General features: G+C 39.0%; 1 protein-coding gene across 7 annotated transcripts in view; it reads left to right on the top strand.

Moving 5' to 3' along the window:
• The window catches only part of EHBP1 (EH domain binding protein 1), a 231646-nt gene that overhangs the window by 175111 nt on the left and 38787 nt on the right, over positions 1-17748 (top strand). For 4 of the 7 annotated variants that reach the window (XM_026844918.1, XM_026844920.1, XM_026844919.1 and 1 more), the window contains 2 exons: positions 8965-9112; positions 16114-16233. In XM_026844918.1, coding sequence (XP_026700719.1) covers positions 8965-9112; positions 16114-16233 — 268 coding nt within the window. The remainder of the gene's footprint in view (positions 1-8964; positions 9113-16113; positions 16234-17748) is intronic. The other 3 variants (XM_026844922.1, XM_026844924.1, XM_026844923.1) reach the window with 1 other exon arrangement.

Raw genomic sequence — 17748 nt, 5'->3', positions numbered from 1 at the left:
CCGCAGAGACTCTTTGTGCCACGGCACTGCAGCCACTTTCCACTTTAGTGTTTCTGACCTGCATTGACAGGAACTGGTGCAAAAATGAGCTCTTTGAAGTGGGACTCTTTGGAGTGGGCAACTAAAAAGGGGGGAAGCAATGTGTAAATAGTTTACTGTAGCAAAGCTCCAAACTGGAGCGAATACCCTGCGTTTTGCAGGTGATACGATTCAAGATCTTTTGTATTTTCAGCCTGAACGGATAATATTTCTGCTATGTTCGTGCAAATGTTTAGTAAATTACTGCCTTTAAAAATGCAATATTTTTTTTTAATCGGTGGCTTTTATATAGCACCTGCTGTTGTACCTTCCTTTGAAGATACAGTCATTTCTCCCGTCAGAAATACTGCGAATTGTCTCTTTAGTCCTGCAAACAGATCTGGACAAATGCATTAATGAGACCGCAGCTGCACTTAGTAGTTCGCATGTCACAAAGTAGTAGGTAAAGGCATTCATACTTGAGTGACTGACTATAGGTGTAGCAGCCTTCAGCAGTACATTGTGCACATTAAAGTTTAAATAGTCACTTGCCTGTTGGCTTCTGAATGAAAGGACTGTCACTGGTCACTTCTTCTGAAGCCTTAATGAAACCAAATAGTTTGCTACGAGTTTGGGCCTAACCATTGGGGTGTTTCATGCAGTCTTGTCAGTTGATGTTCATGAATTGACTTGAACGGAGATCAAAGTGTTTCTCAAAATGGAGAAGCGGGGAGAGAGACAGCTCCTTCAATTGCACCACAAGAGCTAATCAAGCCATCAGTTCTTTATGCACTCTGCATGCCTTTAGAATTTAATACCAAATGGTTTGTCAGGACAAATTGAAATTCGGGGCTTGGAGGGGTGGGGGGGTGTGTGGGGGTGTGTGTGTGGAATCTGTCCTTGTCCCGCTGCAAATAAAATAAGCTCTTCGCTCTTCTGGAGGCTCGTTCTGATTAATTTCAGAATTTAATGTAAAACTGCAATGTTGATTAAATATTTGGCGTTGGGGAAAAAAAAAAAAAGTTAAAGTGAAGGATTCAGTGGGCATTATACACCTTAGCACTGATTAAAGATCCAGGTTTAAAGTGAAAGAGAAACTAAACTCAGCGTGATTTTTTTGTTGTTGTTGTTTCTTTGACTGCTAATGAACTTTTTTGCTGAAACATTTTAAATTGGATTCAGAAGATAGTTTTTTGAGTGTCAGTTAAAACAGTCATGTGAAAATGCCTCTCTCCCTCCCTCCCTCCCTCCCTCTCTCTCTCTCTCTCTTTTTAATTGATATGATTTAGGCAGACGAAAATGGTAAGGAGGATTTTGCTATTGCAGAAGCAATTTTTAAGGGATTTAGTCTTATTTAGCCTGAAGGTCTTCACACTAATGAGAGCACTTAAGTTACGTCCAGGCGTTGATTAGACAGCTCATCTATCAACTGGAGCATGAGAATTTGTATTTTAGGTACCTTTTATACATTATAAATCTATATGCCCTTTTTATTACTTCAGACTTTATTTTCCCCAAATTTTTAATTACCTTCTTTCACATCCAAGGTGGCTATAATGCAGATGACAGAGCACAAACGGGAACAGGGAAATACTCTATATTTGATGAGAAATAATATCGAAACTGTATCTGCAGAAATTGATGTGCTGAATGCAAATTGCTACCCAGATACATTCCTTAAACTGCCACAAGCCCCCTTAAAGTCTAAATACATTTATTCAGGGAACACAGAATTATATATATTGAAAAATGCCTAACCACCACCACCCCAAAAAATTGTAAACGCTCAGTCTGCCTGTAGGGTTTTTTGCCATGTTTACAATACAGTATCGTCTTAATTATTTTCTGAGCCATTCTGAAAAGTATAGCTTTTGTAACTTTTTGACATTTCAGATTTAAAAAAAAAAAATTAAAACGTTGCCACCAGCTTGCACTATGAGCAGCCTGTAATAACAGTTAAAAAAGCTTTCTGAACTATTTGACAAGATTTCTTAGTGCTGAGGCCATATGCTGTAGCCTTTAAGCTATTTCTTCCTATCAGTTTCATTATCACCTGCCTCTGAGTCTCCAATATCATCAGTAAGCACATGCAGAATCATAATTATGCCATGTACAAGTTCTTTGATAACATGTACAGTTTTCTTCTTAATTCTTTATCAAATGCATTGATCGTGGCATGTGTGCATTGATCCAGGTCCACCATCTGGCTGTGTGTGATAAGCACAGTGGCATCTTTGCATTTCCACTGTCATTCATTGCGCTACAATTTGGCTGCAGGGGAGTAGTGGCTGGGATTAGCCCTGTTCTGCTACTTACTTGCATTTTAAGTTGACACCTCTACAGCGGCTCAGACCACATTACAAACTGAAACACATACGCACGACTTAGTGATGTGACACTCCTCAATAAGCTTACTCCACTAGCTACTCAACAATCTGTAATTGGATTTGTAGGAATAACAGCAAAAGATTTCCTAAGAATTGCTGGGGACAGAAGGTGAAGTTTTCTCATTATTGGCAAAAGGCTAGGTATAGATCCTAGGCGATTGGTATTTTCCATTTAAAAAAGCTGCCAGCAGTTTGCAGGACATTTTCAAAAAAACCCAGCAAAATAGGATCCAGGGAGGTGTAGCGTTTGCACTTGTTCTTTGCATTCTCATCACACACAAGCAGACTGGGATCCTGCCACCCTCCCCCAAAAATTAAGAGAAGGGAGTGGGGGGAACCAACTTTCGGAGGCACCCTGCAGCCTGCTCTGCTTTGTTCGGCTGGGAGTGAACCGGGAGCATTCCTCAGGAGGGCACGTCCTCCTCCTTCGGCGCGGGGTTGCCTGCCCGAGAAGGAAGCTTCCCAGGATGGCAGTCTGAAAGATGCTGCTCTCCAGCTTACGCATCCAAAGACTTGCCAAAAGTCTTTGTTTCATAATGCCACTTTTTTTTTTTTTTCTTTAATTATAAAGTCAAGTTTACACAAGACAAAATCCCTTAAGTGGAGCTCGACAAATGTTGACTCCTACAATGAGTAAGCAACTTCTTTAACTTCTGTATGTAACTCGGCTGTGGAAAAGCATAGAAAATACCATCCTTAGACCTACTGATCTCAGATCAGACATTATGCCCAGTCTGGACAATGGCACTATTTCAGAGTATTTCTCAGTCTGCATGCTCGAGACCTTGTTTGTGGGTAATGCCAATAGCATTGACAATCATGGTGTCAGACGTAACAAGCTTCTGGATCCTGACGCCTTAGGTGATTGTTGTCCTTAATTATACTTCCCAGGTGAGGTAGAGCACAAACTTGCCTAAGCAGAGAAAATTCCAGGGAAGATGTTAGTGGAGGGCTTTGTAGCTGCTTTTGGTTTAGATCAACTTTCTCGACGATCTTTCTTGGGAGCCCCGCTGATAGGCAAGGCTGCCTTCGCATTGTTTGCTGGGAGAGCGCCTCGCTCTTAATGTCGGTGCCAGCGAGCAAGAAGAGAAGGAAAACAGAAAGTGTAGTTGGAGTTAGATGTTTCATCCTGTCCTTAAAACTTGCCGTAGAGCCAAATGCAGCGTGAGATAGAAATGCTTGCCTTGATCGTCACGTAGATGTGCAGCTCCTAAAGGGTTAAGCGGGTTAAATCTTATTTATCTGAATAGAACTGCAGGGCTGTTTTGCAGAATGCTCTAGCACAAATACCTATGGTTCACTTTGACGTTACAATTTTTTTGTTGGTTTCTTTACTTTAAATACTTGAACTGTTAGACCTTTTACTTTTTTCTCTGAGAAAGATGTATTTGTACCAGATTAGAAAAGCTAAACTGTTTCTTTACATTGAATAATCAGCCTGTCATGACAAATCTATCTCCTTCTGCATGAGTAGGTGCCAGTTTGACTAGCTTCTTTTAGGCTCACACTGGGTTTTAAGCTGGATCCATGTGCATGACTGGCAGTGCATTTGTTGGGCCAGATCTAAGGAGCCAGAGAGCGTTCAGCTCCTTTTTGCCTACAAAAGAGCAGCCAGACAACCAGCAAGAGGCCTTGGATGTAGCACAAGGTGATACTTACTTAGTCAGCCATTCTTTTTTTCAAATATATTTTTTTTTTTCATTCAGTAAACTAAGAGTTTCTCAATTTCACAATGACACAAATTAAATTATCAGTGGATTGTTTTTCTACAACCAGTATTCTTCACACCAGAAATACTGTACCAAGTGAATTGTAGGTTTTCCAGAACAACATAGATTATATAAAAAAAGAAATAAAAATTAAAAGTTGCTGGCTAACATTTCTTTAAAAATAATTCCTAGGTTTAAGGAGTTGTCTTCCATTTTACAGTCACACAACCCCATCTTGTTGTGAATTTTGGGGGCTTTTCTTTTCTTAAAGGGGACAGCTTTGTTAAGATACTGTTTGTGATTCTTCCAGTTTTAGACTTTGGGCTACTTCTAGTTTTGTTCTGTCTTCTCATTTGTCCATCAGTGCCGTAGATCCTAATCCAGTAGCTGCTTCTTTATGACAAGTGATTTGATACTTTTTATAATACACAATCATGAAAAATATTTTCAAGCCACATATAGTTTATGGGTACTAAAGTAGCTGCTGCAGAGCCCAGGCAGAAGGCAGAAAATACCGAAGATGTTTATGTCTTTCTTTGGTGATCACTTCCTACAATCTGACAAGCCACAGAAATCCAAAGCCAATTCACTTTTGTTTATGTTGAGTGTCCCCTGCTTAGCAATTCATATTTTGCTGCTACCTGTGTATTTTGAGCTCGTCTGAAACGGTAGTAGAGACCAAACATAAATGTGGTCCCCAGGGTGATCAAAGATTTAATCTGACCAGATGGGACAAACCTGAGAAAGATTTTGACTTTCCACTCTGTTTTGCAACAAGAAAGGCTGATTTTTTTTCCCCCCGTCATTTCTTTGTTAGAAAAGGCAGAGATCAGGCCATCCCCAGAGAAATGAGCAGGTGTGGCCATTTACAAGCATGTCTGGTTATATTATAAACCAACATAAGAAAAGTTTGAAATGGTTTGAAAAGATCTGCTAAACAGTTTTAATGTTTCATCCCAAATCCTATTTACTCAAACAAGAGCCGATCAAGGTCACAGTAAAACCCAGCCTGCCCAAACCTTTAAAGCTCATGTAATTTTATTTTTTTATTTATTTTTTTTATTCTGTCTTCTCTACTAACTGAATAGGTACATTTTGGTAATCCTTGCCTCTGGACAAGCACAGAAGTCTTTTTCTTTCTGAATGGCTAATAACAGAGCCGTTCTTCCCGTCTAATGATGAAAGAGGTGGCAGTCAAGTTCTTTCTCTTAGATGTACTGTGCAGTCAGGGCAGACCACGGACAATTTTGAAACCTACAGCTACGGGAATCGCTCCCCCTCATAGGTACAATTCTAGTTTAATTTTGTTGCTGTGGAGTATCACTAATTTACCACTTTTTTTTTTTTTTTTTTTCTCCCAGTCTATGGACACAGTAAAGATTTCTTTTTAAACATCAAATAAATGCAGCTCACAGGATTATATTTTTTTATAGGAAGAGGATAATACATTATCAGACTTCTAGTGTAAACTCAGTTTGGATCCTCCCAAAATTGTGCCAAAGGATGACTGAAAATCCTTGGCAGAGGTGCGTTTTGTTTTTTTTTTTTTTTTTTAAATGTGAGAAGATTGCAGAATTTTTAGTGATTAAAGGAGATGAGTTTTATGGGGGTGGATGCTTGGGTTTTTTTCTTCCCCTGCAAGACCACCACTCTCAATATTTTACTGAGTTGATCAGCTCTCAGCTTCTGCCACCACAGAATGACATGGCTGGATGGGTAATGATCTCAAAAACTGCCCTGCCAGTGTTTCACATTCGAATTCACCTTCCCAAATCCACAGCATCATTTTTGGCCAAAGTAATGTCAGTCATTGCTTTCTGTGGCAAGTACAAAAAAGACCCCCTAATGGCAGCCATTTTTATTTGTTTCTTAAGATCCAAAGGCTGCTGAAAGAACAATTGGATAAAGTTGAGGATTGGAGAAGCTTGATTTTCTTGTTCCAGTGAAATGAAACTCCCGTCCTTTTTTTCTTCCCCTTCCCCTTAAAAGCTGGAGTCTGCTAGGGGGTTGTAGCTGTGTCAAAGCCGTTGGGATGCCACTGCTGATCACTTTAATTACTAGGACTAAGGAGGATAAAATTAAAAGTAGCACCATTGAAGCAGTGGAAGAAAGCTTGCCGAGATGTCGGTGAACTGTGAAATATAAAAATTGCATACCAATACATTTTTATAGGAGGGAAACAAGGAATTACATTACTTATTCTTGAAGAGTTTGTCCTTAAATGGTGAAGTTTTCCTCCCTGTGCATCCGCGTGGCAGATCTTTAGACCATTACAAAGTAGTTGGGGGAAAATAACAGAGCAAACTTTAATGTCTCTTTGGCATGTCACATTCATATCAGAAGGTGAAAGATTTTACTGAGTTTTCTCTTAAACTGTACAGGAAAAAAATTGCTGTATGTGTGTTTGCATGGTCCTTTCTTGGTGCAGAGCTTCTCTTTGTGTGTCCTTTTTTTTAAAAAAAAAAAATACGTTCATGCCTCCGTACCTCTCCAGAGTGCTTTCCTTTCCAAAATCTAGGGGATTTATTTTTTTGTTTAATAATTGTTCTGCACCTCAAAACTGAATCTACCTACTTTTTCTGCTCTCAGTTGCATTCCTCTTTCCACCAGTGTTTCCTCTGCCAAGCTCAGTAACCGAGGGCTCAAATACCTGAATTGAATTTAAGCAAGAACTAGGCTGGTTTTTCTCTTATCCGCTGGTGATGATTGGCTTAATCAGCACAAACACAAGCCACAATAAGCTGTGTTTGCTTGGAGATCCCCGGGATGTTAATGACTATGCTAATAATTCAGGATACAAGTTCTCTTTCAGGAGGAGGGGAGAAAAGGAGAGGGGGGAATCAGCCTGCTTAGTTCAGGGCACATGTCACAAACACGTAACTGGCCTTATTGTAAATTACATAGGGTATAGTAGATTAAATTGTTTGACGTTAAACCACATGGGAATTTATAACATAAATTTTGCACATTCCTTCATAAAGTCATATGAAACCCCCAAGTTCCTATATCCCAGGAATTACAAATAGCAGAGATTTGAACAGTTTTATTTCATGTTAAATTCAATGTAATTTATGTTACAGAATACTGCGGGTCAAAATAAAATCGGTTGCTGTATCAGTTGGCTGGCTATAAATTAAATTAAATTGATCTATTATAGTGCATAGGAGCAGGGGGGGGCAGCTTTCCAGTTGTCTTTCTAATGTGTACTTTACCAAATAAGTTTTTGATAGAACTGTTGCTTGTGCCTCCTGGGAAGTTAAAGGGTGAGAAAGCAAACAAAGCCAATGTGCCATACCGCTGCCTTGCATGGCCCAGGCAAAATTGTCTTTCCAGGGGAAGGACATTAGGAGAAAAGTAAATCAAGGCAATCTGATAGGGAATCAGGGTTCTGTCACTCAGAGACAAGATATTGTGCTGTGTCCATATACTTTGTTTACTGTAGGGTTTTATGAGTTGTAACCTGCCCATGCAAGCTGTTAATGAGGCTAAATCTTGCTGCTTGAGGATTGAATTACAGCACACCTCTGGGCTAATGGTTATAAACAGAAAGTCCCATTAGGGCTGCATTCTGATTCAGTCATTTGCATTTTTTCTATTGTGCAGAGAACAATGCTGAGTAAATAGCTACAAACAACAATTTACATGGAAATGGGTGAAATGTACCTAATTAGTATTTTGCACTTGTTTTATTAATGATTGCTTAAACTAAGTAGCACTTAGCAGCAGCTCTCACCAACACCTTCAGGTGTGGGATGCTCAGTTTCTGGGTTGGTGGGAAGACTGCCAGGACAGCTCTCCAAAATTAGGCAGTTTGTTGTATTCCACTTAGTTTAGGTCAGCTGCCTTATACCTGGCTTTTATCCTGGTCATTACGTCAATAATATGAATTTATCAGCAGATTTGACTTAAAGCCAAGTGTTGACTTTGTTGCGCGTATGACCACTTGTAATATTGAGGGGAGGGGAAAAACAGTCCTAACTTTGAAAAAAATCATGTTTTGAAGGTGAAAACTGGAAGATTCTCATATGGTTTAATGGATTCTTATAGATATGTTTAAACACATCATAATATTGTTTTAGTGTGGTGGGTTTAGTATTTTCCAAAATTTCATTCTGTAGAACTTTGCTGATTTATGTAGCCGAAAGATTATCATGCTTCTTGGATAGTTATGAGCTTTTAGTGGGACAGCACTATCTGGGATGATTCCAATATTATCTCTTTAATTACTGACCAAAGCCTCACTAGTAGGTGTTTTAAAGCGATGCAGAGTCTTTTCTGCTCTAGCATCTCTTGTTCTTTCACTAATTTTCATTAGTTCTTTGGGCTTTCTTTAAAAAAAGATATATCTATTGAATTTGAAGGATTAGTTTCCTTTCCATGTCTCAGATTCGATGTCACTTTACACTTTGAAATGAGCTTGGTGGTTGGACTAACCAAGAACAACATCTGGCTTCTCATTTCAGTTCCATGAGAGAATATTGCTCAAGTAATTCAGTTTAGTAAAACCATTTTTATAGCCACAGTAAAACTTTTTGTAGTTATTACTTTGAGACAAAAGTGTCAGAAAATTTTCATCATGGTATTTTTATAGAACATAATTTATAAATGCTTTAAATTGCAAATAATTAGGTTTATAATGCATTAATAATTTGGGGAATGCTTTAAAATATAAATCTGTTTCATGGATGTCTTTAAAAATTGTGGTGTGACACCCAACTGATATCGAGCATCCTATTTATAATGTGGGCCAAGCACCATGCTGTAAACCAGTTACTATCACAATGATCAGATTGAGAATGAAATTGCATTTCTGTCAATTACTGAGTTGGCAACTGTTCAATATATCTTAGCAGCAAGATGAAGAGCGGCGTCGGCAGCTGAGAGAGAGAGCTCGTCAGCTAATAGCAGAAGCTCGATCTGGAGTGAAGATGTCAGAACTTCCTAGCTACAGTGAAATGGCTGCAGAAAAGTTGAAAGAAAGGTCAAAGGCATCTGGAGGTGAGCTGAGGAACCTTGTATCTTATTCCTATGGCAACCTAGAAACCAGAGACCCTTTTGGGTATCATTTTTATTCACACTTCAGAACACTGCTGTTCATCAGGTGTACACATCAAAAGACATGGCCTTAGATATGTTTCCTAAATCAGTGTTGTGTCACTTAATTTACAACAATTAAAAGAACAGTATATATGTGATTGAAAGAAAAAGGTGTTTTGTGAACAAGTAGCTCATATTGACCCATTATTTACAGATTTGTCATTACCTGCGGTTTGTAGAATTTTATGATTGTTGGTTAAAATCTCTTCATTATATATTTTCATATAGAAGCATGGACATAATTGGGGGGAAGACAACATTAAAAATACTTAAAACATTTTGTATTAAATGTGTGCAAAAGACTGCCTGGGAAGAGAAGTTTAAAGGCAGCCCATGGGAGGTGGGGGCAACAACCTTTTGATTTTAAATGGCAGTCTTTTGACATACCACTTGCCTTTACAGGTTTTGAGTTGTAATATTGCTATAATGTTATTAAACTGACTTTGAAATGTCATTAAAATTCATATACCTGCCACTGCTATGAGCTGGAGTAATGTAGTGTCACTCAAACTCAAATGGGTGCTGAGCACATGTTTCAGTACAGGCTTCTTGCTCTTTAGTGCCTTCTACATATTCTAAGGGGAAATTGTGTTTCTCATACTAACACGTAATTGTAAGCCAAAGTGTCAGGAAAATCCAGCTTTACATTCACAATGCATGTAGATTCAACAACAGTATTTTTTTTTTCTCTACTGCATGTATTTTATATGCATATATATTTAAATGTAGTCTTACTGCACCCTAAAACCTTACAATTCTGTTCCATTTAACAGCAAAGAGAAAAGCAATTAGCTGTACATCTCCCTTTGGGTCTGGTCTTCATTTTTTCCCTCTTTGCCCACTAAACTAAGCTTGCCAATATAACTTACTTTCATGATAAGTACGGAAATTACATCCTTGATGGGGAGAGAGTAAGACAAGCTGAGCAAAACAGCACAGTACTTGTATATTAGGTAGACTATGGTGTTCTTCATCCCTCTTCAAAATTTATGACTCCCCATCCTACATCATTTAATGACTTCCTCCTCACTGTTTTATCGTGCCTGTATATAGCCGTTCCTGCCATCTCTCCCCTCCAAGTAAGTACACTTCCCAGGTGTATCCTGAAGGCTCGGCTGGATAGTAGTTCCTCTGTTTTGTCACAGTGACTCACTTGTAGTGTTGCTAAATATCCCAGTATGTTACTTTCTGGGATATGGGCTTCCCTGTTCATATTTTCTTCTGAATTTTGCCATTGCTCTTCCTGCCCTTCATCTGGTTTATAAACAGAGATAACTCTGCACTGTGAGTATATGTTTTTTTTTTAAAAAAAAAGTATTTATATGTATAGATTGCATATGCACTCAGAGAGTTTCAGTGTTATTAAAGGAGGAGACAGCACCAAGTACTGATGACAACTTGCTTATAAAGGTATCAGCACTATATGTGTTAGGTTTTATTCAGTATAACAATTTCACTTCTTTCTACTTTTGCATGTGCTTTGAGTTCTCTCCATGGTTTATATTTCATATCTTGATTTTTCTTGGTTCATACAGTAGTTCGGCCAAGCTATTTGAACTTCTCTCGGGCTTCCATTGTTCATCCCCTTTGCTCTTTTCATGTCAATGTGCATTTTATAGCATTGCCTTCTACTTATCCATTCTCAAAAAGCTTTCCTTATGGCATATCTTCCACATACTTGTACCACACTGCTGGTTATGTCAGGTGCCACACTAGATCTCCACTCAAGAAATTAATTCTTCTAAATGGAGCAGTTCTGTGAAATGGCACCAACACTTTATAAACCAAAGAAATTATAATTATTTCTGGGTTTAAACTTTTTACTTTTTTTGATTTCCACCAGAATTTAGGATTTAATAGACAGTCTCCTTATTACATCTGGATTCTGAATATTGCCTCTGACTGCATTCACATGTAGTAGGGTTTTTTTCTGTGTATAGTTCTGTATTTCCTATACATAAGACAAACTTATAGTAATATCTTGTCTTCCAAGCTCTCTTGTCCATTGTGCTTCATTAATTTCTTCTGCGCTGATTGCTACATTTTAATTTACAAAAAGGGAATATACCAAATCATCATCTTCTCCCTCAATTCAGCTATTCCAGAAAAAGACATTTCAGCTTTGGGATTTTGGAGTTTTTAAAGACAAACTTCTTGGTCACTATTGTAGGTGAAAATGTGATTTCTTTCGGTGTTTCTATATGCTCATGAAGAGTTTCATGCTTTGGCACTGGTGCTACATTCTCTGTTAAAAGGCTTTATTTAATCATGGTCTGAAAAACTCAAACGCCTATGGCAAGTTGAAACTTTCCTGGATAAGCAGCATCCTTTGCTACAAAATTCAGTCTTTTTCATAGGTTATTTGGCATGTGAGACAGAAAATACTCCTTGCTGCCAACTGCCAGAGGGTTTGGGATGGCAGCTTCAAATTTATTAGATGTCCTACTAGCTTCAGGCTGATAAGCAGATGCCTTGAGATGGGTCTGGGGACAGTATCGAGATAGGAATCCAAATATCCTTCATTTTACCAGCAGCAATGGGACAAAGGAATTGACATCTTATCTAGGTATCGTCCCCATGCAATGGGACACCTATCTACTCTTCTGGGATTTGGGTAGTGTGTTTTCTTTACTCTCTGGCACATCTCCATCTTTTATTTGAGATGACATTTTTGTGAGGATGCGGCTCAGATCTGGAGGTGGTGTGTAAGCAGTAGAGGTAGAGAACAATGAAGAGGATGGGGTTTAGACAAGCATAGTGTGAAGAGGCTTTGGTGAAAAAAGTGCCAAAAATAGGCAAAAGTGGGAGGGTTTAAGAGTATGAACACAAGAACAGCACAGAAGAGGTATTAGAGGAGCAGGGAGGGAAAAAACACGGGAGAAGCAGCATCTAAATGTACTGTAAGACAAAACAAGTTTTCAGAAATTTTGGAATGAATGACAAAAGCTGGAAGGGTGTACCACAGTTAAAAAACTTACTGAAGAGAGACAGCTGGCATTGCATTGCACTTGTATGCTTAAAGTTTTCAGGGTATATTACAGATTTTACTTCTGAGGCAATGATTTGGAGGGAGGGTACGTGGTAGCTCAGTCTTAGTCATCATGTTTAGACTCCAACTCACAAAACGGTGTTAAGTCCTCGATTTGATATTTTTAACAGGCGGTATTTGTATCTGTTGGCAGTTACTGCTGTACTTTCTTGTCCTGACATCTGATTTCTTGTACACTGAACCAGTATTTCGACTCTGCATTTCTTTCACTCCCCACCTTTGCTTCCTTTACAGCTGTTCAGATGCTCCTGTCACATCTTGTAGCCTTAAAGTGAACTCTGTACCTGAAAGTAAATAAACTAAATATCTGAATATCCACAATCTTGAAGGATTTCCCAGAGACAATCCTGGAGGCATCATCCCTAAAGAGCAAGTACTGTTCATGCAACTCCAGTGATAGCTTACATATGCTTCTCCCACTAATGTGACCCAACCCCCATCAGTGCTTTTACCTCTCTATGAAAATTGTTTCTTTTTAATTTTGTCTAGAAATTGATGCAGTCTACTGCAGCTCCTTCACATGTGGACAAGCTTAAACCAAGTCAAAAGAATATCAATTTAACCTCAAATTAAGCCTGATCTTAATCTGAATATTAATCCATATGAACTATACAATGCCTCTGGATCTTTTTTACACCAATATTCTGGCATTTCCACTTGGTTCCAAATTATTTAGATTTTCCTGTCTTCAGTCCAGACTGCTGTCCAGGCTGCATAGGTAATGGTCAGTGCTATTTAGTTGTTGACTTAATCCCTTCTATTTAAGTCTGTTCATTTCTTCACAACGTAGTAAAGCTTTGCTGTCTTTCTGGGATCCACATACTTTTCAAGGAAGCAGTTCTAGTACTCTTCTAAATATGTGCCCTGGTTCTAGACCAAGTGCTTTACATTTTTCACACTAGTAATTTGTTCTTTTCCTAAAAGATATCTGTTATCTCTTCATCATGTTGTTCTTTTTATCATTTATAATTGCAAAATCTTGTTGTAACATGCTCCCTAAACACACTTCCCTTTTTAGTACACTGGAAGAACTTTGGACTGGAAAACCAAACCAAACAAAAAAATAGAATAGTTTAAAACAACGAATCTGAAGGTTTTTAAAGATATTTGAAAATTTGTGAAATTACTTTAAACGAATGCTTCTAATTTTTTTTTTTTTAATGAAGTGTTAATATCCTGATAATCATATTCATTCAAAGCCTGCCATTATTCAATTAAATCTAGGTCAGGTCATTATTTGACACAAGGAACTGGTGTCTTCGACATTCCTGTCTCTTTGGTTTCCTAAAATGGCATGTCAAAGACAGTGCCTCTGATCTCATCTTGCTATATTAAATTAGAGAAAATGAAATGATCTAAGCATTCTCTTAGAATCCAGCAGTCTTCAACCCTGTCATCTTGTTTAGATTGTTTTGACACATCCAGCATCCTGCTGGATGGCTGGTAGTTGTGAGCTGACCTTGGGAGCTGACTTCGTTGGGTGCTTTGGAAAGTCATTGCCTGCCTCTAGGCTTGAGGTGGATTTCTCTCTGCCACAGAGGTGTCCTTCTTTCTCTTCCACCTCTTCCAAATGTCCATGGCCCCTTGCTGCTGTTAGCTCAGCCATAGTTTTAGTGTGCCACTGTGAGAGCTCCAGGATGCGTTTGAGATTACCATGGCCTGAGTGCCACTGAATTTCTCTGACACCATCATGAAGGATTTAAAATCATGTGAGAAGTCTCAGCTCCTCATTAGAAAAAGTAGAGATGCTTTGAAAAAATTCAAAACTTCAGAATTGTTACTGTTGCTGCTTTACCACTCTGTTCTCTCCTCAGTCTGCTTTTTACCCCATCCCTTTCTCCACTTCATGATGGATCACACTGTGCCATTCTACTTCGTTTACCTACCTCTGTGCTACCTGAAACAACTAAGAGTCCCAATCACAGAACCATCTGTGTGAATTTAAGTGGGAACAGAAAGGATGTCGCAGAAAGTCCTGAGTGTTTCTGCCCACCCAGTTGTACACCTGAAGCACTGTCTGTCAGGTCCCAGTTCTGGTCACAGATCCTGGTTTGGCTGCAGAGAGGTGTTCTCTATCCATCTGGCTCAAGCTGGAGCAGTTTGGAAGAAAGCTGACTCTTCCAGGAACCATTGAGAATTAGTGGAGAGGAGCCCAGAGAAGTCACGGTGGTCAGCTGAAACGGAGGGATCCTACTTCACAGACTCCTGCTCTATCATACACACAACAGATGTTGATTAAAACACTGAAATGGAAACTTCTTTGCTCCTGTCTGTCATAGCAAGAGACTTACCCTGAATTGTCAGAGGTCTGTGAAAGACATTGATTAATTGCACAGGAATTGAGGGAGCAGCTGCTTAGAGAAAAGTAGCAGACATATAAAAAAGTCATCAGGCTCCTAAAACGAGAGTTGTAGGGGCTGTGGAGATAAAGAGGTATGACATGTATGATCTTCATGTCAGCGTTGTGGGCCTGAAGTGCAAACTTCAGGTCTGGGGGTGAGGTTTAGGATTTTTCAAAGACAGATGATGAGTGATCAGCACCAATCCTGGTCTCAACTTCCCCAAGCTTCTGGTATTCAGGATTATGGCATCTCGATACTATGTTTAGGATCCTGTTTGTTTATGTACCAACATCCTGTAATTATAATTAGTGCCTTTTCTTATTGTGAAGTGTTTTCAAGTTCTTTTAGTTACTATTTGTGTCTTCTTTCTCTAGACACACTCCAGCCTTCTCTTTTTTGTCATTTTTACATGCATGCATACATACATATAAAAAAAATGTTCATATAAGTCTGAACAAGTGTAGATAGCATTTGATATGAGACTTACAAGTGAGTAACTACAATGCAGCTGCATGCTTTGAAATTACTAATCTAGGTTTTATGGACTTTATTTTCATTATATATCTGTATTGAAAATGTGAGTCAGGATTTTTTCTGGGATCTGCTTCACAATTCAGCACTTGCTATTTGATCTTCCTCAGGTTACTTACTCTTTCTGTGCCATAATTTACCTACATCATCATCATAATTGTAATTATAATAATTGCCTACTTCATAAAACATTATGGGGCTCATTTACAAGTGATATTCATAAGCTGCTCTGAGAAACTTGGTAGAAAGAGCCCATAAAAAATATGAAGTATAATTACAATTATTATTTTATTTAAAATGTATATAGCTTACAAACAATGCTGATTCAAAGTGGTGCAGTAAGGCAGCAATCCGTGAGTGTGTTCTTGCTGCACCTGAGGTCAGTGCTTTCTAATTGTGATGTTCCAAGTGGTACTTTTCCTCCCCGTAGCAGAAATGGTAGGAGACACTAGCACCTAAGCAAGGTTCAGTGATCACTTGTCTGTGATGTATTGTGCAAAGTAAGGAGTAGTGAATCTCATCAAGCTGGGAACTCAGTACTCAGAGCTGCTGCCTCTCTCAGGAGACCACAGCTCCCAGGTCTTTCTGCTGGCCAGACCCATCCACACCTGCTGTATACTGGCTTCAGCACCCATTCTGCATTACAGAGAACTGGGAGCCCGGGGAAAATTATTTTGACTCAAGTTATAAGGAGAAAAGCACATGCGATTTTCAGAGTTAGCCAGAGATTCAGCACAGAGAACAGCCACTGCTGGGGAGAGACTCTACCTTTATTGTAGCAGGAGTTTCCAGCAGAGCCCCCCGTGTGTATATTGAATTGCATCAGTTTAAAGATAAATCCATGAGTGGACAGAGTGAAATCTCCTTCCAGACTTATTTAATGATTTGTTTTTTTTTTTTTTTTTTTTTTTTTTTTTTTTTAAGTGATGCGGTGCATGTACATAAGAAAATACTAACCTTAATAATGTATGTTCCTACAGATGAGGATGAGGATGATGATGATAATATTGAGATAGATACTAACGAGGAGGTTCCTGAATGCTCTGTTACTGGAGGTGGAGATGAGCTTACTAACCTAGAAAATGACCTTGATTCAATGGGTAATTTAAATAATGGCTATTTTGTGTATTTTGCATGACTAACACTCCATCATCATATGAGTACTGATGTGCTGCTTCTCTCTGTCATGGCTTTATTCCTTTGTGCCTGTCAGGTCTTTTAAACCCTAATGCTTATTCTCTTTGAATATTTTGCATTCATGTATAGTTAAAATTTAAAATCAGCAACGAAATTATTTCCAACAATGGCAGATTTAAATGTCTCTTACTTTTGATGGGGAAGGGGACCCAAGGCCAGATTTGTAAAGAACCTGAAATCACCCTGCCTAGATTGTCCCAGCAAAGCAAGGTAGGCAGGCCAGAGGAGCAAGCAGTCACATTGGCAAGTAGAGCTGCCACGCTCTGCACTGACATCCTGGCCCATCTGCTCAGTGAAGAGGAGCAAACGTGTCTCTCCGTGTCCATGTGGACTTGGTATCCCTCCAGTTCCTTCCTGAAGACCAGCTCTCGAATTTATACCTTGTTGCTCCAGTGGGGGCATGGAGGTATAAACTGGAATTGAATTAGTCCTATTTATTTTACAGTGTTCAAATAATAGGGTTTTTTTAATAACACATTTTAAAGCATTTATGTTCTTGTAGACATGCTTGTATAATCATATCACATGCTGGTCAAGTAATAAGTCATCATAGTGGTATTTCCCCTTTCAAAAATAATCAAGCAAAACTGGAGTTCAGGTGATAAATACGATGATAAATATGTCAGGATCTTACAAGGGAGATGCTTATTTTAAAAGGAGCTAGATCTTCAAAGACGCAAAGGTAATTGCCCATCAGTAAGGGGCTCCTCGGCTTGTAGAGAGTTGCTGAAGGAGTTTGTTCTCTGTACAAGTCTGCCTGTTACCAGCAGCCTGCGGGAGAGCTGAGGGCCTCTTTGTAGTGTGGTTGTGCTTCTCTGCTGGGGCGTTTCTGCTCACTACAAGTTAGCTCAAGCCCGGAGAAGTGTGGCAAGCACAGGACAGTATCAGGATAAAGGCGGTACAAGAAACAACTTCTTACAGCATCCTCTGACTTGGTTCTGCCTATGCTAGCTGGACCCAAGTGTGTAGCCCATAATATATTAAATCAAAACACTTCATTTAGTGTTTGCTCTTTGTAAATTAAACTGACAGTGATGTGCATATAGCACTTCCTTTCTCATCTTTCTTGAATGAAAGACTCGAATCGTGTCCTTTTTTTTTTTTAGGATTTCTAAACACATAAGAAAATATATTTAGTGTTTCCAGCATTTGAATTAAGCTGATTTAGAGCAGAATCCTGTCAAATAATTTTCCAATAAATACTGGTTCATTTTAGGAGAACTAGAAAATCAGTAAATGAATATTCTTGTCACATAGCCCCAGTGACTTGCCAACACTTACTTCTGTGGGCCTTTTTTCTTGAGAGAGACCTTCTCAGGGATACAAACTCACCAGCCAACGCTTCATCTCCACCATGGGAAGACATTCTGGAAACAACCTGGGACATTATTTCACAGTTCATTCTGCAGAGTAGCCAG

The sequence above is a fragment of the Athene cunicularia genome (genome assembly GCF_003259725.1).
Source record: "Athene cunicularia isolate RWA chromosome 3 unlocalized genomic scaffold, athCun1 chr3_part1, whole genome shotgun sequence".
In the NCBI taxonomy this organism is placed as follows: Eukaryota; Metazoa; Chordata; class Aves; order Strigiformes; family Strigidae; genus Athene; species Athene cunicularia.
Note: the sequence above shows the minus strand (reverse complement) of the source record. Positions and strands in the feature narration are given on the sequence as shown.